The sequence below is a fragment of the Saccoglossus kowalevskii genome, chromosome 21 (genome assembly GCF_978046115.1).
Source record: "Saccoglossus kowalevskii chromosome 21, keSacKowa6.1, whole genome shotgun sequence".
Lineage (NCBI taxonomy): Eukaryota > Metazoa > Hemichordata > Enteropneusta > Harrimaniidae > Saccoglossus > Saccoglossus kowalevskii.
Window position 1 is genome coordinate 9,952,852 of NC_140661.1, and position 21,211 is coordinate 9,974,062.

Genomic DNA, 21,211 nt, shown 5'->3' on the forward strand with positions numbered 1-21,211 from the left:
ATTTCATGATCATATCTTCAATTCTCTAATTTTGGTGAATATATTTGTCATTTGTGGTAAAAAGTGATATTTTCGACTTCTTGTTAAAAACCGCAAGTCCAATTGCTTTGATATTATTACATATATAGGTACTACATGTGGACCTCTCTCAGATTTGTTCATTTTGTAATGATATCTTTAATTCTCTAATTTTGCTGAATATTTTTGTCATTTTTGGTAAAAAGTGATATTTCAACTTCTTGTTAAAAACCGCAAGTCCAATTGCTTTGATATTATTACATATATAGGTACTACATGTGGACCTCTCTCAGATTTGTTCATTTTGTAATGATATCTTTAATTCTCTAATTTTGGTGAATATTTTCGTCATTTTTGGTAAAAAGTGATATTTTCTTCTTGTTAAAAACGACAATCATTTATGGTGAAAAATGATATTTTTGAATTCTTGTTGAAAACAGCAAGTCCCATTGCATTGATACTATGCATATTGTTCATTTTCTAATGATATCTTCTGTTCTTTAATTGAAATGTGCATTGCTAACAGCGGAGCTATCTCAGCCGAGAGACTGCTTGTAATATGAACATCACTGTTCATGGTTGAATGTTTCACAAATATTCTAATAAATTACCTCTGTGACTGATAGCAAATCTTATCATTACTGTTGGACTATCAACAGTGGCTCAAACTCTCACGGGAGACAAACACAGATTTCAATTTAGTTTACACTACTAATTGCAAAAAAATTATAATACTGTGACAAATTAAGTGCTGAGTAACCTTGGTGATATAGGACATAACAAAAGGATATCTAATACCTTCTAAGGCTCCCCTCCCTTGCATCTCCCCCAATTGTTGCTATTGACAGCATAATTGTTGAGTCCGCGATCAGGTGTGTCTTGTACTTATAGAGGGAGCCTCTAAGGCTGTATACTAAATCATCTAATTAATTGCTTAAATTCAAGTAACCTCAGTATACTAAAAATTAACAATTTACAATCTTTTTCTTAATTTATAACCATGTTTTATTATTGAGGCATGCTTCAAAGGTACTGCTTCACTAGTGTTAGATTTGTGTAATTACTGTAAAATGCTTTAATAGCCAGAATTAATTTTAGTTGAAAAGACATTTTGACTGTATGTAGGAATTTCCTTTTCACTAATTTTTGATGAGTTGAATGTAAAACATGGGAAAAAAATGTTTTTTTCACTAGATTTTATATCCACTTATTCATCCCTTCAGCGAAAATAGCAAAAATAGAGAACTTTACAGTATTTCATTTTGTGTACCCGAATTTGTCCACAACTTGGTTTGGTGAACAATGAAGGAGAAGATGATATCAGTTAGTTGTACTGTAAATGCATTAATTATTCCCTGGGTTTTAATTTCGCTATTTTCACTGATGTAAAATCCTCTAAATTAATCTATGTAAACATGTAAAATAACAATAAAACTTGTTTCCTTGAAAAATTCATGAAATTAAAAAACAGTGAATATGCACAAAACATCAAAATAGTAAAATTAAATGTCAGTGAAAATAAATGGTTTTACAAGTATCGTATGTAGTTGAGCATTCAGAAAAAAAAGTTGCAAATTTCCATTGAAAACTTGCTTCCAAATATTCTCTTTTTTCACACATCAGTGTGTCCATAGAAGTAATGTGGCCGTAAAACGAATCATCGATCATTGGATACAACGACCAATTATAATGCGCGACACAAGATTAAATTCACAGCCCTGTAGAGCTGTTCAACCAAGTATGTGATCATGTGTGTGGTTACTAGACTGTATTGCATCAATACAAACTACTTTTCGCTTTTCACTTCAAGTTGTCACAAATCAGGTTTAAATTTGTGAAGGTTTTGTCTTGAAAAGTTTTAGTTTTGATGCTGTATTGCAAACCTGTTCCTGTATACATTATTTGTTTTGTCTTTGCCAAAAAACTGGATACACATGCACATACAATTATTATCAAATTAAAGAAACTGATTTAATATATTTATAAATTGAACAAAGAAGCTATAAAACCATAAAATCTGTGCATCTGATGTAGTCACCTCTATCTATTGATGAGTTTTATGAAATTGAGAGAACTAGAAAAGAATGCTTTTTATTCAGGGCTTTGTTAGGTGAAGGAGATTTGCTTTGAATCTGCAGTCGAGTCTGAATATCTGAATTATGATTAGAAATCCCCTGTGATGACTGGATTTGACACTTCATGCCGGATGTAAATATTTAATACTGAATTATGAAGGTAGAGGCAGAAGAGGGAAATTATTTTCATCTCACAGCTTTACTTGAATTTTCTCTTTATTTAATTATTTGTGATTTTAAAATAAAACAGTGGATGATTTGGCTTATTTCTATGTGAACAAATAATAGTTATCACAAGTACATAGTATGTGATTATAAATCTGTCGCATTGTTAACTTTTTTCTTGCTACAAAAATGTTTTCCAGAGCTTTCGCTGCGATCACAAAATCTGATGAAAATTTGTCAATATATAGGCTAGCCCATATGTGTATTTTCTCTCTGAAAAAAAGTGCTACTTGCAAGCACGTGTTATGAATGAGCAGTATTGCATGATACATTTACAAAGCAGTACACACAAGAATTATGCCCAAATAGACAGTCTTGGTGATTCAAGTGCTTACTGAACATCAGCAATGTGCTTTTTCAAAATGTCTTAATTTTGTTCAACCATTTCAGACAAAGGGCCTAAGTGTTTTCTGCCGAATTTACTGTTTTCAGCCCAAATCATGGCAAATAATTAGAAATGTCCCATGACACTAGTTGCCAGTTCGTTGGACAAAATTTTCAAAGCTGATTTTAAGACAACTGAATCCCTGCAATCTTGTAAATAAAGCCTGCTATCTGAGTAATGTACAGTGGGCCTGCGGCGCTCAAATTGATAACAAAAAAACAAAAAACACTGGCTAGTAATTACTCTGATCTACTGACGTCAAGCTAAATATTGTGGGATTATGTATAAATAAATAATAATATTATTATTATACATCTGTCACCCTATTTCCATGATTTAGCGGTGCATGCTGTAATTTTGCATACAGTATACATGTCCCACTTTATTCATACAAATTCTAAATAAATACATGCATGTAGTCACACAGTGTACTTCATTGAAAGCCCTCATTTTATGGTTAATGACTTGACCATTATCATTTCAAAATAAACAGTACAGTAGACTACAGTTGGGATTGACATTGAGTTAATATATAGTGACGTAAACAAATACACCATCCTAGATGGCCCCATTAGATATGGGAATCTTGCAAATACACTATCCTAGGTGGCCCCATTAGATCAGGCATCTTGCAAATACACTATCCTAGGTAGCCCCATTAGATCAGGCATCTTGAAAATACAGTATCTTAGGTAGCCCCATAAAATACAGGCATCTAGCAAATATACTATCCTAGGTGGCCCCATTAGATACAAGCATCTTGCAAACACACTATCTTACGTGGCCCATTAGATGCAGGCATCTTGCAAATACGCTCTTTTAAAGAGCCTCATCCTACTTTCAGATGTCAGATTTCAATGACAAATAAGTCTCTAACCTAAATTATTTAATTTCTTTCCTACTATATATATTGTATCTTTCAGGCCATTCAATGTTTCCTGGACGGCCACCAACATCACGTGACCAACCACCGTACATAACCCATATGCCGAGTGCGTTCAGTATGTTCAACCAGCCGTTATATCCACCCAGAAGTCCCCACAGTGATTTTGGTGGTTTAGGTTCCCTAAGGGAAGGGTTGACAAGCCCACTGGGTTCACCAAATGCCCTCACTCATGGCCCACTAAGCCCAACAGGTAAGTGCACCATGTTCAGGACCAGGTCTAGCACATTATATTCTTGCGCATAGCCCACTTAGCCCAACAGGTAGGTACACTGGGTTTAGGACCATGTCTAGTACCATCTGCCTTCGTACATAATCTCTTAAGTCCAACAGTTAAGTACACCAGCGTTTAGAACCACGTCTAATAATTTGTTTCACCCTAAGGCAAAGCCCACCATGTAAGTACATGATTAGACTTGCGTCTAGTTGCCGAGAACCATCCTGCCACATTATGGCCACTAGAGGGCAGTGCAAAAAACAATGTATGGCAGTTTGCTGTTTTTTGATGTGCATTGTTAACTAGTTACCACTTGTAACTTACTTTTTACACTGTAGTCAACAAAGCCATGTACGTGATAAACTATTTATAAATTTAAATATTTATCGACTCAAATGGCAGTGACATGTATTAGTACGCGCAAACACTTTGCAGAGTGAAGGCAGTGCTAAGCCAATGCAGCTATTTCTTTTAAGTTTGAATGAAAATGATTTCAAACGAAAACATTTTGGTTTATGAATATTTGTAAATATAATTAGGGATTTGTTGACAACAGTGTATACAATAAAAGTATATGAAGTAACTGACTTGTGCTCAGAAAGTTTGAGTTATCATTCTGTAATAGAAAGTTTTGTTCCAGCCCGCTCTTAAATATTATTCTCTTTGTGTGATGTTGACAAAATAATGCTTCAGTTGTACTGTTGTTTATATAAAGTTACAAATACTATTATTAGTAGTAGAATTAGTTTATTTATGTGTTAAATAATGGTATCCGTATCGTTGAATTGGAGTGTGAGTTACATTAAATGAAGGCAATGAAGACAATTTAGGGGAAGACAATTGTATAGTAGTTAAGTTATTGTTTATTAAGTGTTTATGTTGCTGATGGTTATTGCCTGTTTAGGTGTTATTTTTACTTTATTTGGTTTTGTGTCTTAGTTCCCTCCCTCTCTTTTCCCTCTGCTCTTCTCATGTCACAACCTGTGCATATCATCTAACGCTTTAACCCGTTGAATAGTCAACTTCCGCCACCAACGAAAATAAACTGGTATCATTTTCCTTTTAATTTTTCAATTTTTTGTTCATCAAAACCTTTCGCCAGTGGCAAATTATGTCATTTTGTTCAAAATGATAAAACTATGGAAAACTAAGTACATAAAAATGGCATAATTCTTGAAATTTCTTACATGTGTATCAATATAAAAGACATTTAGAAAAAATCTTCATTTGCCTGTTTTTTGCGTATTTGATTTAGACTGTTTTTACTGTACATAGTTGTATGTGTGTGATATCATCCCAATGGTGGGCGTTCCATGATGTTATTAACAATTTTCGCTGCATGTTCTAATAATCCGAAAACTCAATTTGGGATTTAAAAAAAAAAAATCCTTAATATTTTCATCTCATTATTTGGCTCAAATCATTTTGTAATTATATTGAATTTAAGATCTGCGACAGACTTTGCCACACATTTTTCAGGAAAGTCATAATGCAGTCTGTATAAGTGCATCCTTTCTGCCTGGGCTGCTATGCACAGCTGTTCCATCCTCACTCAACTCCACTCTACCCTCTTTCCCCATTTTCTCATCATGGTTCATTGAATGTACTAACATCATTTTAACCCTTTCAACTCTAAATATATTCTTAGTCAAAATTTGTTGACAAACAATTTAAAAAAAATATAACGTGCTTATTTTGATTTTATATTTACTGATTTTGTTTGTAAAGGACAATTTTTACATATTGTTGAAGCTAGAAATGGGAAATGTATGTAAATTGCTGAACAGTGACCCCACATTGAAGGCGTTGGAGGTACTGGATCCTTCCCATTCAAGTTGCAAGTGATCTACTTTTGATCTGGTAAAAATATTGATAGACCTTAGATGCATATAATCTCTGAGATCTCACAAAAGATTCATGCGACTTGTTTTTCACCCTGCAAATTGTGTTTCACTCGCTCTCGTCCTCATGTTTCCTGTTTAAAATACTATGGTTATGTAGGTCCTAGCAACTGTGGATGTGATGACGAGGGAGAGTGGAACGCTATTTGAGGAGCATAAACAAGACTCGTGGCTCACGCTCGCACCAAGATCTCTGCGTCTATTTTCATCTCAGATCCATATTACATGGTTCTATGAAATCATGAAAACGATCAATTGATGATGAAATTGATTACAATTCAACAAAGTGATGATCATCAACTGTTATTTGTATATTCTTTCCCTCTGATACACACTTTGAAATAAATCAATTTTACATGCGCAACAAATTTGTCAACATGTTTTGCCGAATATTATGAGTTTGAGAAGCGGTTAAGCCTAGATTTTTATACGGATGTATGATAGGGTTGTTCTGTTTTTTAATTCTTTCAGCTGGTCTGCATTGGCCACTCACAGCCAGTGTACAATTATGTAACTTGGCAACTTTAGGTGATTATCATAATATCTTATAATATTTCATCTATGATTCATTCACTTGCCAGTCTATTTAATCATCTTCACTTTTTTTTCACCTAATATTTACTGTCTTTGCTAACTTTGTCTCTTTCTATAACTTTGTCGTGGATTTAAAAAAAAAATTTTGATGGTTTTATCATGTGACTTATTTTCCATGAAGGCACGTTCGTGTCTGGTGTGATTTTCGAGGAAAGTTCGCTGTACTGTACATCAAACAATCGTGTGTCTGTGAACTTCCTCACTCTCTTCAACTACGAGTCTTTGTTTATCTTGTAATTAAACATTTTTAATATATGCATGCTGTTTACTTCAGGGCATTCATTGGCTTTCACTGCTAGTTTATAGTATTGTTGTTGTTGTTGTTGTTGTTGTTGTATGTGAGTAAATTTGCATGTTTTATACAGTACCATCGGCACCTGTATTTCTAGTTATGCCAAAACTTCAGATTTGCTTCTCTAGGAAATTGTGTATAATGAAGTTTGTAAAAATGTGAGTGTGTGAAAAGGGTGGAGTTGATTGTGATGTTTTATTTGATGCATGTAGCGAGTGTGTTATGAATAAATACTGCCCTCTTTAGTTTCAAACTGCACAGCTGAATAAAGTGGATACTAGAGGGCAGTATTCAGCCATGGTGCCAGTGCCTCTAACTTGTTAGGAAGTTATAGTTTTCAGCCTCAAGGTAGTATAGTGATATTTGATAGCAAGAAGACAGATCAGTAGTTGTTTTCTTAGTTTTATAGCTTAGTTTACTGATATTAACACCAAATGTAGGAATCAAAGTGAACTAACACAGATAGAATCTATTCAATGCGTTTTCTACATACTAGCAATAGGTAGTTGAAATTTCCTGTAGCCACTTGAGCATCCAGTCCCTCTGGAGCCACGCCCCCTTCTCCTGCTATTATCTTAGCGTATGGTGATAGAATTGAACATCATCACATTTCCTGGTGAACGATTTGGATGCAAGTCTATTCAGATTGAATCTAATATACTCGTCCGTTTTTGGTTGAAGGTGGTGCGGCCTGGTGGCGCCACGCCCGTAGTATGGCTGGTTTGTCTGAGTACTATAGCGGAACTCTGGGCCTTACAGCGCCAACATTTGGCAGCGGTGGAAGGGAAAGAGAAGCCAGCCCACCTGGGTTTGATTCACTTTATAGGCAGTCGCAAGCTCAAAAAAGTAAGTAAGGTGTTTCAGAGGGATATCTTAACCTAAGATTGATAGACTACATGACAGGTGTACTTGATTACTAACTTGGGGGTTACTTAGCTTTTACTTGTGTGGCCTGTGAATGTGATGTTTTAGTCTGTACATATCTTTGTTGGTCTTTGTTGTAGTTGTACCTCTGTTGTGCTGGCTGCTCTTCAACTCATCAGTAATAGTGGTTTTCATTTGATCCATTGCTTCATCTTATGAGCCATTCTTTAAAAAAAAAAACTGTAAGCTTGTAAAAACAAGTAAATGTCCCCTTCCAAGTAACTGTAATGATAGACATTTCGACAGTAGCATGATTACTAGGTCAGTATTTTTAGAAAAAAGGTCTGATCTATTAGTAGTGAATGTGTTTATGTAAATTACAGAGGTAAAGTAATATAAAAATAAGCAATATTTAATGAATTAGCATAGAATAAATAGATTTTGTGATTTATATGTGGGTCTATTCGAAATGCACTTCTTAATAAAGCAAATACGGTATTGTAAATAACACCCAAAGAAAATTGCACACTTGCTTGTTTGTTTACTCCAGTGATGGATAAACACTGATATAACCTACCATACATGTATGCATGCATGAATGAAAATAAGAGACTAATTTCATGGAGATAACTTTTTCTGATTAAATGTTCAATATAATTTAAAAATTTTGGTGAATTTGATTTGATTTCTGTAGGTTTAAATGGTGCATTTTGTGGTCCGTTATTTCCACCTGCATCATCTGTGTTATCACTAAGTTCACCTACAAAAAGCTCATCCCCGGCAACCTCCACCACCACTTCATTGGCTATGACGAGTACAGTAGTCAGTACCAGCAGTAGTAGCAGCAGCAGCAGTAGTAGTAAGCATAAAGGCCAGAGGGGAAGACCCAAAGGAAACTCGTACAAAAACTCTTCAAACACTTTACGTATTCCCGGCAGTACAAGCTCTGTTTCTGATAAGTCCAAGGATTCAAAGGTAATGTATTGAATATGCTTCTCTTGTTTTTTATCACTGTCTGGGCTTGTACACTTTTTTGATTGCTGATGGTAAGCGGATTGATCATGAGAAACTTGCATAGGGAGAAAATAACACAAGAACAAAATTGACACACATTTAAAAGAGGAAGGCAACAGAAAATTAACATTAACCTGAAAAAAAATATCTTACCTTTCAACTAAGTGAAAGGAAAACAATAGACCTTAGAAAACAGTTTTTCTTTTGTTTTGTAATTTGGACAGTTTTTCTGCCGTCTCGTCTCTCACAATTTCTAATGGTCAACTGCTAAATTTATATCCGAGATTGATTTGCTTTATAATCCATTGCCGGATGAAAGCATCTGCAGATCCCAAAAATGAATGGAAAATTGAAAAAAAATATATCTTCAGCATCAGATGTGTTAATGTCTGAACACTGATCTACTGAAGTAGTCTGTTGCCTGAAAGCCTTTTAAATTTTGAGGAAGTCGAGTAAAAAAAAAAAAAAAAACTCTGAATCTTGTAGAATGATATTATTTCATCATATCAGTGAAAAATCTACGTAAAATATGCTGGTAAAACATAATTCATCAATAAAGATATTTATTTTCACAAATCCTTTATTAGCTCCGCTGTCGACTTTGTCGAGCGGAGCTTATCATATGAGTGATTGTCCGTCGTCCGTGTCAATGTTTTACTTTTTCGACTTCTTCTTGAAAACTACAAGCCTGAATGCTTTGATACTTGGTGTATATGTACCTTGGGTAGACCTCTCTTAGGTTTGTTCATTTCATGTTGATATCTTCAATTCTCTAATTTTGGTGAATATTTTTGTCATTTTTGGTAAAAAGTGATATTTTCGACTTCTTGTTAAAAACCGCAAGTGCAATTGCTTTGATATTACATATATAGGTACTACATGTGGACCTCTCTCAGATTTGTTCATTTTGTAATGATATCTTTAATTCTCTAATTTTGCTGAATATTTTTGTCATTTTTGGTAAAAAGTGATATTTTCGACTTCTTGTTAAAAACCGCAAGTGCAATTGCTTTGATATTACATATATAGGTACTACATGTGGACCTCTCTCAGATTTGTTCATTTTGTAATGATATCTTTAATTCTCTAATTTTGGTGAATATTTTTGTCATTTTTGGTAAAAAGTGATATTTTCGACTTCTTGCTAAAAACCGCAAGTCCAATTGCTTTGATACTACATATATAGGTACTACATGTGGACCTCTCTCAGATTTGTTTATTTCGTGATGATATCTTCAATTCTCTAATTTTGGTGAATATTTTTGTAATTTTTGGTAAAAAGTGATATTTTCGACTTCTTGTTAAAAACCAAAAGATCAATTACTTTGATATTACATATATAGATACTACATGTAGACCTTTCTCAGATTTGTTCATTTTGTGATGATATCTTCAGTTCTCTAATTTTGGTGAATATTTTTGTAATTTTTCGTAAAAAGTGATATTTTCGACTTCTTGTTAAAAACTGTAAGTCCGATTGCTTTGATACTATTCATATTGTTCATTTTCTAATGATGTCTTCAGTTCTTTAATTGAAATGTGCATTGCTAACAGCGGAGCTATCTCAGCCGATAGGCTGATTGTTCTGACTTGTGTGCAATTTTCTTTTCCACCCCCCCCCCAGATATCCCAACCTACATTGTCTATTCCGCAGCCATCAACCCCAGTATTTGCACACTCATCTGTGATAACCAAAGCATCATCAACAACAACAACATTGCTATCATCGGCCGCAAGTTCAACTGGTGTGACTACAGCAGTATCACCGTCAACGAAAACTGACTCCAATAAAAAGAAGAACGGCAAAGAGACGAGTAGCAGCGATAGTAGTAGCAGCAGTAGTGATGACTCTAGTGATGACTTGGGTAGTAGCAGTGATAGTTCCAGCAGTAATTCTGATATTAGCAGCGGTAGTGACAACTCAGATGGTGGCAATAGCGAGTCGGACAGTGATGACAAAGAAATGGAAGACATTCTTCAGGTAAGATAGTTTGCTGTACATTTCCTCAAGTAAATGGCTAAGCACGTATTCAAGTTCATGGTCTACTTTGAATTCTGCTCCATGATTGGTTAACTCGGCGTTCCTAAGGTCTAATTTAGAATATTTTGGTATGCCTGTGTACCATTTCAGGTATCTGTGAAAGACAACAACGGAAAATGTTTATTTGCTGAGACAAACAGGCTCACGAGAAAACAATTATAATATTTAACCCTTTTTTTATGTCATAAACTTGCTCTCGGTAAAGGGCTTGATACTTGCCTGTTACTTTTAATTAATTAGCAACTATGTGTTCTTGTTTTCAGACCAAGAAGGAACTAGAAGAGAAACAGAAGCAGTTACTGAAACAGGAGCAACAACTGAAGAAGCAGCAACAGGACTCGCTGGAGCGCAGACTTAAGGTTGGGAAACACGGCAGGGGTAAAGCCGAACAGACCAACAAAATAAACAAACCAAGCAGTAAACTGAAGGTGACTTATCGTAGCATGACAGATTAGTGCTTGCTGCTGGATACCCTTTGTATGACTCCCTCATTGCTGCTTGCTATGTTGTCACACTGCATGCATGGCCTTGCTAGGACTTGTTTCATACATGTAGGACTACTGTTAAACCATAAATTTTCCTTGTAAATGTCATATGAAACTTTATAAAATTGTCAATGCTATTGAAGATCGTATTCTGAGGTTAAAGGTCATGCATGTTAGACTGGTCTGTTCAGCTTTTTCTGTCTTAACGCATTTTAATGTGTAATGTTGCTGCCCAGTTTACAAGTTTTTTTTTCTTTGTTTCTTGGCCTAATACCCTACTGCATCTAACCTGTTAGTGGATTTAAAGGCTAAACTGAGTCGTTCTAGTCAATTATTTTTATTTTTATTTTTCATTATTATCACAATTGTGGGACAAAATTCATTGTCACATATATTTAATTTGGGGCAATGTATTGGCCTGGAAGCAGATGGAAAACTATTTAACCAGAACTTGAGTGGAGCTGTTTACAACAGCATGACTTTAAAGGAATTGTGCTGCATTGTTTGGGTGCCTCATAAACGCTACCCTAGCGGAGGTTGAGTGGCTTATCAGAAAAGAAAAAAAGCAAATGTACCACTAGACATGAAGTTACCATGTAACATGCTTTATTTAAAGTCCATTTCAGAGTGGTGAAAAATACAGGCCTTTAAACCGGGGGTTGAGTAACTGCTCAGAAAAGATAAAAGCAAATGTTAAAATATGAAATTACCATTTGACATGTGCTTTGTTTTAAAGTCCATTTCAGTGTATCGGTAGTCAAAAGTAACTATGTTACTCTGAGTGTGCACTCAGTGATCAGGTACATTACTGCTACATCCTTTAATAATCTGTTGAATACTTTACTTTATTTCCACTATGAATTAGGATCAACAAGACGTAAAAGATCAACGAGACCAAGAACAGAGATTAAAACAGGAACAACTCAAAATGCAACTGGAACAACATATCAAGCAACAGCAACACCAGCTGAAACTGCAGAAGAAAGCTCAGGCAGAGAGAGAGAAGGCGTTTGCAGCCAAAGCACAGGCTGTTGCTGCGGCTTCACAGCATGGTCTTAGTAGCATCAACACAGGAGCACTAACTCAGGTTACAAACAGTGCTTCAGGAACTCAACGATCTAATCCCACTTCAGTGATAACGCCAACTAAAACCCACAAGAGTAAATCACAGGTACATTAACACAGAAACACATTTTTGTTGCACTGCTCGTTAAACTGACTTCACTTTTATGTTGTTCAATAGTACTAACACTATTAGAAGATCATGTTACTGAAAATCAAACTGACATAACCAGAGAATCTTGTTCAGCATTTGAAATGGATCAAATGCGAATAGTGGACATTTTTCTTTCAGCTGATTCTGTTTAATAATTTTTTGTGGCTTTTCAGGGATTTGTTATTATTGAAAACATTGTTATAAGATCATTGTATGTACATTGTATTGACACTATTGAAAAAGCGTTTCACTTTATATTGTCACAATATTTTTTTTAGGTGGCTCAAGATGGGACTGAATCAGGTGTGTCATCTCCTGCCTCCAAAAGCAGTACGTCCAGTACTCCTATTGTTGCGAGATTTCGAGGCGTTGATTACAAGGATCTTAGCACTAAGAATAGCACAAAAGATGATTTGTCAGATAGTGACAGTATCAGCTCGGGGGACAGCGACGATAGCCAATCAGGTATGCACATACAGAATTTACATACACTTAATACTTAATGAATCATATAAAAAATAATTGACACATAATTTAGTCTAAATGATAATTGTTTTCCATTATATATCAATGAGATGCTATCTCCCATAATGCATTGCATATATGTGCAGTAACATGCTCTGTAGTGCAAAATTTGAATTCGGCGCAGACTTTTTTAAAAGGTAGAAGTCCTATGGCTATAGACCATATAAGCTATATTTGTCTTGCTTTGTTTTTGTTTCAAGGGGGCTCAATCATGAGTGACAGCTGTGTTGAACTTTTAAAGATGATGTAATGTTGTGCTCTTTTTGAATGTCAAATCAGTGATATTTCTAGCCAAATCAACTGTGCAAGTGCTTGCAACATGGACATCCATGCAATCATCGTCTGTCTGTCTGTCTGTCCGTCTGTTTTTCAGTGTCAAGTGACTCCGATTCTGATGATGGCAGTTTATCTAGTGATGAGAGTTGTGACGATGAGCACACAGACACTGATCCTGATTTGAAACTGACAGACACCAGTATGAACAACACACCAGTTAAAACATCAACCCCAATTGACCAAGGAAAAGGACGCAAAAGGAGTTCTACAGGAGCAACAGCACCCGGCTCAGTTAACAGTTGTAAGTTGTCTTAAAAATTCTATTCCACATTTACCGTAAACTGCTTTAATTTTACAAGAGACAAATCTCCCATGATTCAGTGAGAATCGTGAAGTTTTGTAGCAGGGAAAATTTGTCTGAGATCTGAGCCAAATAGAGTCTATGACTTTGCAAAATTTAGTCTGCATAAATGCGTTCAGAAAGTAAACAATTCCTAGCATTGAAAATTAGGTGGTTTACAGTTTTCACATTGTAAAACGAGCTGGATACTGTTTGATTGTTTGGTAGGTACTCTGTTCGTCCCTCCTGTCCATGAATGCATGTTGGCCCCACACAATAGCCCCACACTGTCGCCTGGCACAAAAATATTTAAAAAAAAAAAAAAAAAAAAAAAAAAAAAAAAAAATAATTAATGCAATAATTGTAAATAATTTTAAGAAGTCAATTGTTTCAATAATAGGGGTTACATTACTAAAATAGTGTATAACTAGACTCTTAATTGGTTAAAATATATTGTTTTAATTCTGTTATGAATTTATGTTTACAATTTTTTATTGTTTTGATATTATTTGGTAATGAATTCTAATGATTTCTGTCATCTAATATTGTTTCCTGGTTATTATTTAAAATCATTTGTTCTTGATCTTATCTTGATTTAAACTATTTTTTCATGTGTGCGTTTTTTTCTAATCATCAGCGCTGACAGCAGGAAATACATCTAGTCGCACTAAGCGTCGTAGAATGGAAGATGAAGATGAAGCTCGGGCACCATTGGAAAATGGTTGGAGACGAGAAACTACTATTCGTCAGCTTGGCCCTGGAGACAGATTACGTGGGGAGGTGGTCTATTATGCACCCTGTGGAAAAAAGGTGAAAACATATCCGGAAGTTATCCGGTACCTGGAGAAGCACCGTATCACTGCGATCTCCCGCGATAACTTCAGTTTCAGTGTGAAAATTAAAATTGGAGATTTTTTGAATCCTAAGCCGGATGGTAACAACGTAAGTAATTTCTTTCAAATTCAAGGTCAAATTCACCTTTACAAGATCAAAGTTTAATCATCTTTAATAATATATATTAGTACTGGGGGTAATTTATGTATTCCTGAAGCCAAATTACACCAGAGTAATTCAATTTTTTTAATAATTCAATCAGTACCACATGTTTAGCTACCAAATAATGCCATTGGACTACCAGCTTTTAAAACTAGTAGCCCAGTAGACTTCCACAAAATTTTGTTAATTTCGAGCCATGCAACGATATACAATAATAGGCAGTGTATTACCCTCCCTCCCTCAATCAAATTGTGATTCAATTGCTTAGGGTATAACATATGAGAAGATGACTGAGAGTCAAGTGAAAAGAGCTCTGGTACAAGACGACCCCAAGAAGCTGAGAGCTCTGGAAAGACAGTTTAAAAGAGAGGACAAGAGACGAGCTACCCAAGAGCTGGCAAGAAAAGCTGCTGAATCAAAGATGCAAAGAAAATTAGAACAACAAGGTAAACAGTGAGAAGGGTAACACCTGACCCCCTTCAACCAATCAGTAACATGGAATTAACCATGTGACTAAAGTCATGAATTATTCATGACTTGTATGCAAATCAGTCACTAATTTGAATACATTCTGTTAAGGATTTTCCCGCAAAGACAAGAATTGGATTTTATTATTTTTGTATTTCATATTTTTGAACAAGTTTGACACACTAGGCACTTGAATCTGTCGGGCATTTGTGAAATTATATTTTTAACAATTCTGTTCTGGCTAGTGCATGTTGGGTTGACTCGGAAACAACCATATTGAAAGCAGGGGTGTGTTTATTCCAAATTGTAAAAAACAAAACAGATTTTTGTGTGTGTCAAAAGTGTCAAACCAGTTTATGTATTATTTGCTTTGCTGCTCACCACCGATCATTCCTGTATGCTTTTTTAGTTTTAGTGATTTGTGTACTTTTATTGATAGTAAAATCTCATGGATTAATTCTAAATACACTCACCCAGAAAGTTGAATGCAGATTGCATGAAGGGAAAGAGGGTCCCTTTTTTGAGTAGCTATTCACTTTACTTTGGCTGGTCAGGGATAGATTACAATTTTTTGGTGAATTAGGAAAGGAAAGTTTTGACAGATGACACATTGTCACTGCTTAACACAGTCTGCAGTAACTGTTTGCAAAAAACTATCTCGCAGAAATGACCAAAAGAGCTTTAGAAACCAAGCGGAGACGCAAGCTGGACAGTCTACGTAATATCCAGGAGGCTAAGGAAGCGAGGAGGAATCGAGGTAAATAAACTAAGCCAGCAAAATCCAAACTAACATCTCGGGTTCTCATCGTTTGTAATAACATTAGGTCTCATCCTCCATGTGTGTTTTCTCCTATCCTCTCTTTATTTTTATTCCCTTTAACCTCGCTAGCTTTTAATCAATTGTCACTAGTTGTATTAAGTTAATTAATATGTTATGGGTTAAGGAGAGTCTCACCTAGCAACAGTATGATGTTGTCATTGTTTTAAGGTGAACTAAAGTGGGTGTGGTATGAGTGTTCCAGTGCAGGTTGTCTTTTCATTCACCACTATATACTTGATACAGACTTGTCATCGGTTCAAGACTGGACTGTACCATTGATATTATAGGAGTGTATGAAGAGTAATCTGCTCTAGAACAGTCAGGAAAACATGCACTTTGTGAATTCTATACCACTGTAATTTTATTTTTACTATTACATAACTTAATCGACTAATTCATTTGAACTTCCCAAAGTTAGGCTGTACTTCTGGGGTTCCACAATTTTTGTTGACCACTCTGGTACTAAGAATTATTCTGAATTCGATTTTTTGAGGTTGAAAAAAAGATTTTCAAAAAGTACCAAGATTTCTTAAAAAACAACAATATTCGTAATTGTAATTTATTGTGGACAGGCTAGTTACTTTGCAAACAAGGCTTGTGTCCGGGAAAGGATCCTTTAAGTTCATCACTGAAACTAACTCTTCCAGCATCAGCACCTGGTGTGATCACCCAACGATTCCCCCATCAATACACCTTATTTGCTCTGTTAGTGGGAGGGGGAGGGTAGAATTTATTGAAAAAAATAAGTAACTTGGTAAGTTCAAACCAGTAAGTTTAAGTTATGTATGAAAATATTAATAGCTTATGTAATTATGGAGTTCACTTGAAAAAAAAGTAGAACTAGAGTTTAGTTATCAACAGTTTAATAACCAAAGTTCTTCAAACTGCTTTAACTGTATTAATATGACAAAAGACATTATACTTGTGGACTAGAGTATCAATTAAAGTATCATGTCTTTCATAATGTTAATACAGTACATAAGTATGAATCACTTTCGTTTTCTAATTTTCAGTTTTCCACACATGGAAAATTATTGTCTTTGTCTACTGAAAGCCTGACTATTCCTTCCACCGTATTGACAGCGTCACTGTTGCTAGGTCTCTTTGCACTGTAGTATAATGGGTAATGAATATTCATGACTTTAGAGTGGCACTGATTGGATAGTATTGTCACATGACACTGTTGAAAAATTTCTGTAAAATTGCATTTCTGTTTCTTCTTCATCTTCACCATACTTGTCTGTATATTTCTTCCAAAATGTGTAGCTCATTGTCTGCCAACACTTTCCCAACCTCATTATGTCAGCCGTGGGAAGTTCAGGCCTCCATTTTTCAGTCAATGATGGACTCTGCTAACTAGTGAAAAAATACAAAAATTTGAAAAGCATTTAATATTTTTCTGAGCAAAAGTTTCCATCAAATAAATGTTGATGATACCATGGTACTCTACCTTGTTGCCATGGAAACAGTAACTATGCGATATCTTCATAGCATTATCCTTACTTTGGTGGTTAGAGGGAGCAGTGGATGATATCAGGGGAGATAGTGGAGCTACATTTGATGAATGAAAACAATTGTGTGTTGTTGCTCTCTCCCTCGCAGCTCAACAAGATCCCAGTGGGTATTTGTGTCCAAGGTCTGTTGAGATTCATAATTCAAAACCAGAGTGTGTAACTCAATGTTTAGTCATTATTCAGAAGTAATTAAAAAACAGGGACTTTATAATTTCACTTTCATGCATCTGTGCATGTCTGCGTCGACACCTCTGTTTCAGACAAGTCTGGGCCATGTTCATTCAAACTTCACACACACATCATATCATACATATGCACATGAATTTGTTGCATAATCCAATTCAAGATGGCTGAATGCGGTCATTTTAGTGCTAAAAATTCATCGCAATCGAGCATTCTTTCTATTTGTGAACTTAATCTGTCATGCATGCATAAAATTCCATTCAAACTTTTTGGTATGTCCATTGAGCATAATGGGGTCCTTAAGCATATCATTGTTTTTCCGGATCAGATTGAAAAATGGCTGACTAGTGGCCATTTTATTGTAACAAATGCTGCTCCAGGGTCTTATCTCTGACATGCTTTGATCACATTCAAACTTAACACATACATCACACATCACAGATTTACAAAATAAATAAAGCTTTGTTGGTTGGAAGTAGAACTTTTTTGTGTCAAGCTACTGTGTTCATCATTGGCAGATTCAGCATTTTTCTCTAAAACTACAGCTCAGACTTATTCTTCTCTGGCCACCCAATCTGTGTACTCCAAGTCAACCATTAAAGCCTAATATAAACCATGTCAACACAGTATGAAAGGAAGCCATACTGTACAAAAAGTACAAGGAAACCACAATTTATTTTTGTTTGTGGTGTCCATGGTTTGTAACCATCTGTGATCGATCTCTAACTTTCCTCGTTTACTCACCATCACCTGTTTGGAAAGAAATATGCAGACGTTTTATGGTCTATAAGATCACAGCAAGCGCTGATGCATAAGACTTGTCTTTGTAATGAAAGTGATTGATACAGGACATACATGTGTACTGATACTGTACATTTTAGTGTGTTTCAGTATAAAACCCCTGACCAATCAACAACTTGTGTATTGCTTTATGCTTACTTGTGAGCTACTCTTTTATTTTAGCACTTCTGGCAGCGGAAGAGAGGAGACGACAAAAGGACCACCTGAAATTCTTAAAGCATCAAGAAAAACTGCAAAGGTTGGAGCAGATGAGATTGGAGAAGGAAATGAGAGCTCAGCAGATTTTAGAAGTGAGTCCTTTATCAGCAATCTTAATAGTCTGTCTTTGTCCGTCTGTCAGTCCAACATTTGTTCGCTCGCTTGCCTATTTCCATATTTACAGCTGACTCCATTCATTTTTAGCATGTGCCTAGTATCTTATGCGAGACATATGCACATGCAGTGGTTCAGCTATTGTTTTTTTAAATATAGTATTGTGGATATTTGTTCATGACGATTTGATTTGTTTGCATTTTGGCCGTACTACTATATCTCAGTGACTTGTGTATTGTTTACATTCATATTTGGCTCATACATCATACATTCTGGAAAGTTCAGTTTGTTTCATAATCATAATCATAAATGAATACATGTTAATGTCAATTCATCTTGTAATTTGGTAATCTTGCTTTTTGGCCAAATAACTAAATGTACATGTATATCTCTGAGGCATCATAATATATGTCTATATCAGTTTGTAGGAATATTCTCCAAAGGTTGTATTAAATGTACATAGTCAAGAAAATCAAAATCAAAATGTTAAAACCGTGAAAATTACTAGCAGTGAAAACTAAATGATTTTACAGTAATCTCTCCAGGTAACCTCAATGCGTACTAGAGATTCTTGGGTGTGTTTTTAGGATAAAAAGTGTTTGCGTAAATGCGAGTGTCGGGGCAGTTGTGCGTGTGTAAATGGCGTCTCCATTTTAGGTATTCTTATGGTCATACTGCTTACAAGAGCATTTTTAATTCTGACGTAATGATTCAGTGGTGCTTTCACATAATGTCTCGAGACGGTAATTAATTAATGATGGTAATCAATTTTGAAACAATGTGATATTAATTATGCCACGTCTTTGAAGTGATGGAGTTTTAAAACTCTTTTTAAAACACTTTGAAATGGTGAGGTTTTGAAACAATTATGACGTGATGACTGATGGGTTATGTGATACAAGCAAAACTATTTATGCGAAAGCACCACTGTTTGTAAAAAAAAAAAATCCTAATTTTGCTTGTACAGCAACGTAGGAAAAAGAAAGAGGCCCAGGCTCTTAAAAAGTCTACAGAATTAGAAGAACGTATGAAGGTTAGTCAGTAAGAATACTAAAGTATAAGTTATAAGCAAGATATTGCACAGTGTGTAATCAATGTCTTGGCACAACAAGTGTTCTTAAACAAAACAATGGCAACATTTTGAGAAATTTCTTTGACACTTGGTAGATAGAAAAAGAGTAGGTATTATTGAAACACTCTCCAAACATAAATCAACACTTCTGTGGTGTCCCAACAGAATTGTTGCTGTACTTGTTGTGTCAACAGTTTCATAAAATGGTTGTTAAAAATGTCACACAGAGGTAATTCTTTGCTTTCTTCTTTCTTTCTGTAAGTCCATAATGTTGTTAAAATTCATATATAAAAGACACTGAGGGGTGAAAATCATTCGCTTTTGTGTTATGTTTATAGTGCGTGTCCTAAGGCATTTTTCTTCTTAACTACTGAGGGAGCCCTGCATCCGCTTCTAGTGGAATAGAAGCCATCACTTACTCATCACCAATCTATCTACGTGTTGTATTTGGGTATTGAGATGTCTGGGCACAAGTCAAATGTGTATTACTTCACTGTACTTCACAATAATATGTTCATGCAGAAGAAAATTCATTAAACATACTATTGTTAATATCATACACTTTTTTTTATACCGTACTTGTTTCAAGTTTCGCCGTATTATACATGTGACAACTTTGACATACTCACTGACAGTATTGCACCTGTTGAGTTTACTGTATACTGTACCTGTTGAAATTGACAGTGCAGCGCAAATGTTGAACTCAACAGTACATTACAAGAGTTGAGGTACTGAACACATCAAGTTTGACAGTACCATACAGAGCAAGTTTGTAAATGTTGCATAATTTGAATTTCACGCACAGGTTGAGTTTCACAGCACTGCACATGCTGAGTTTGGCAGCTTACCACACACGTTGAGTAGCATTCTCCTACCAACTACATAACATACAAAGATTTGAGTTCAATCAGCATCTCAACACACATATACAGCCTCTCTCATTCTAATATAGTAAACTCTCATCTTTCTTTCTAATTACCGGTACTTGTAAAGGTTTATGTATGTCTTTACTACTAACACAAGGAAACCTTATCGCCAAAAACTTGTAGTATTCATCTTCTTTCTTTATCTCTTACGTTATAGGAGAGAGAAATTAGAAGGCAACAAGCTGTGCTCATGAAAAATCAGGTGAAGTAAAATTTCACAGCTAAATTTATTAAAAGCACTCATATTGGCACTTTACGCGGGTCTTTTCTCTCAACCCCGTATTGACTATTATTTTGTAAGTGAAATATGATTTGGGTTTAGAGCTGTCAATATAAAACTAACTTTATCTGTATTTCTTGCTTGGCATCTCGTGAAAAATCATTGGTAATATTCTTTCTAAGGGTCATTTCATCTCGTGAATATTCCTGTTTTGATTATCATTGTAATGAACATATGAATATGCATGAGGTATGTGTTTTTACATTCCATCTCATGAATATTCATGTAGGGTGATGTTGGTGTAATGATTACATTGTATCATGCATGGTCATTTGCAATGTAATACATTGTTGCATTTCATCTTTTGAATATTCATGAATATCAGTGAAACATCTCATCAATATTCATCATTTGCTGTGTTCTTCATATCATTTCACTTTATGGAAAAACTGGAATCAATCATGTTAATTTTCTATTCATTGCTTTCT

General features: G+C 35.2%; 1 protein-coding gene across 10 annotated transcripts in view; it reads left to right on the plus strand.

Annotated features, from left to right (window-relative positions):
- Positions 1-21,211, plus strand: part of LOC100376277 (bromodomain adjacent to zinc finger domain protein 2B-like) — a 77,005-nt gene that overhangs the window by 40,239 nt on the left and 15,555 nt on the right. For 3 of the 10 annotated variants that reach the window (XM_085495131.1, XM_085495130.1, XM_085495133.1), the window contains exons 3-16: positions 3,627-3,839; positions 7,332-7,496; positions 8,209-8,489; positions 10,153-10,509; positions 10,833-10,997; positions 11,920-12,225; positions 12,549-12,735; positions 13,169-13,372; positions 14,049-14,353; positions 14,676-14,853; positions 15,540-15,632; positions 18,356-18,483; positions 19,473-19,538; positions 20,661-20,705. In XM_085495131.1, the coding sequence (XP_085351257.1) occupies positions 3,627-3,839; positions 7,332-7,496; positions 8,209-8,489; positions 10,153-10,509; positions 10,833-10,997; positions 11,920-12,225; positions 12,549-12,735; positions 13,169-13,372; positions 14,049-14,353; positions 14,676-14,853; positions 15,540-15,632; positions 18,356-18,483; positions 19,473-19,538; positions 20,661-20,705 (2,693 nt within the window). The remainder of the gene's footprint in view (positions 1-3,626; positions 3,840-7,331; positions 7,497-8,208; positions 8,490-10,152; positions 10,510-10,832; positions 10,998-11,919; positions 12,226-12,548; positions 12,736-13,168; positions 13,373-14,048; positions 14,354-14,675; positions 14,854-15,539; positions 15,633-18,355; positions 18,484-19,472; positions 19,539-20,660; positions 20,706-21,211) is intronic. The other 7 variants (XM_085495135.1, XM_085495138.1, XM_085495136.1 and 4 more) reach the window with 6 other exon arrangements.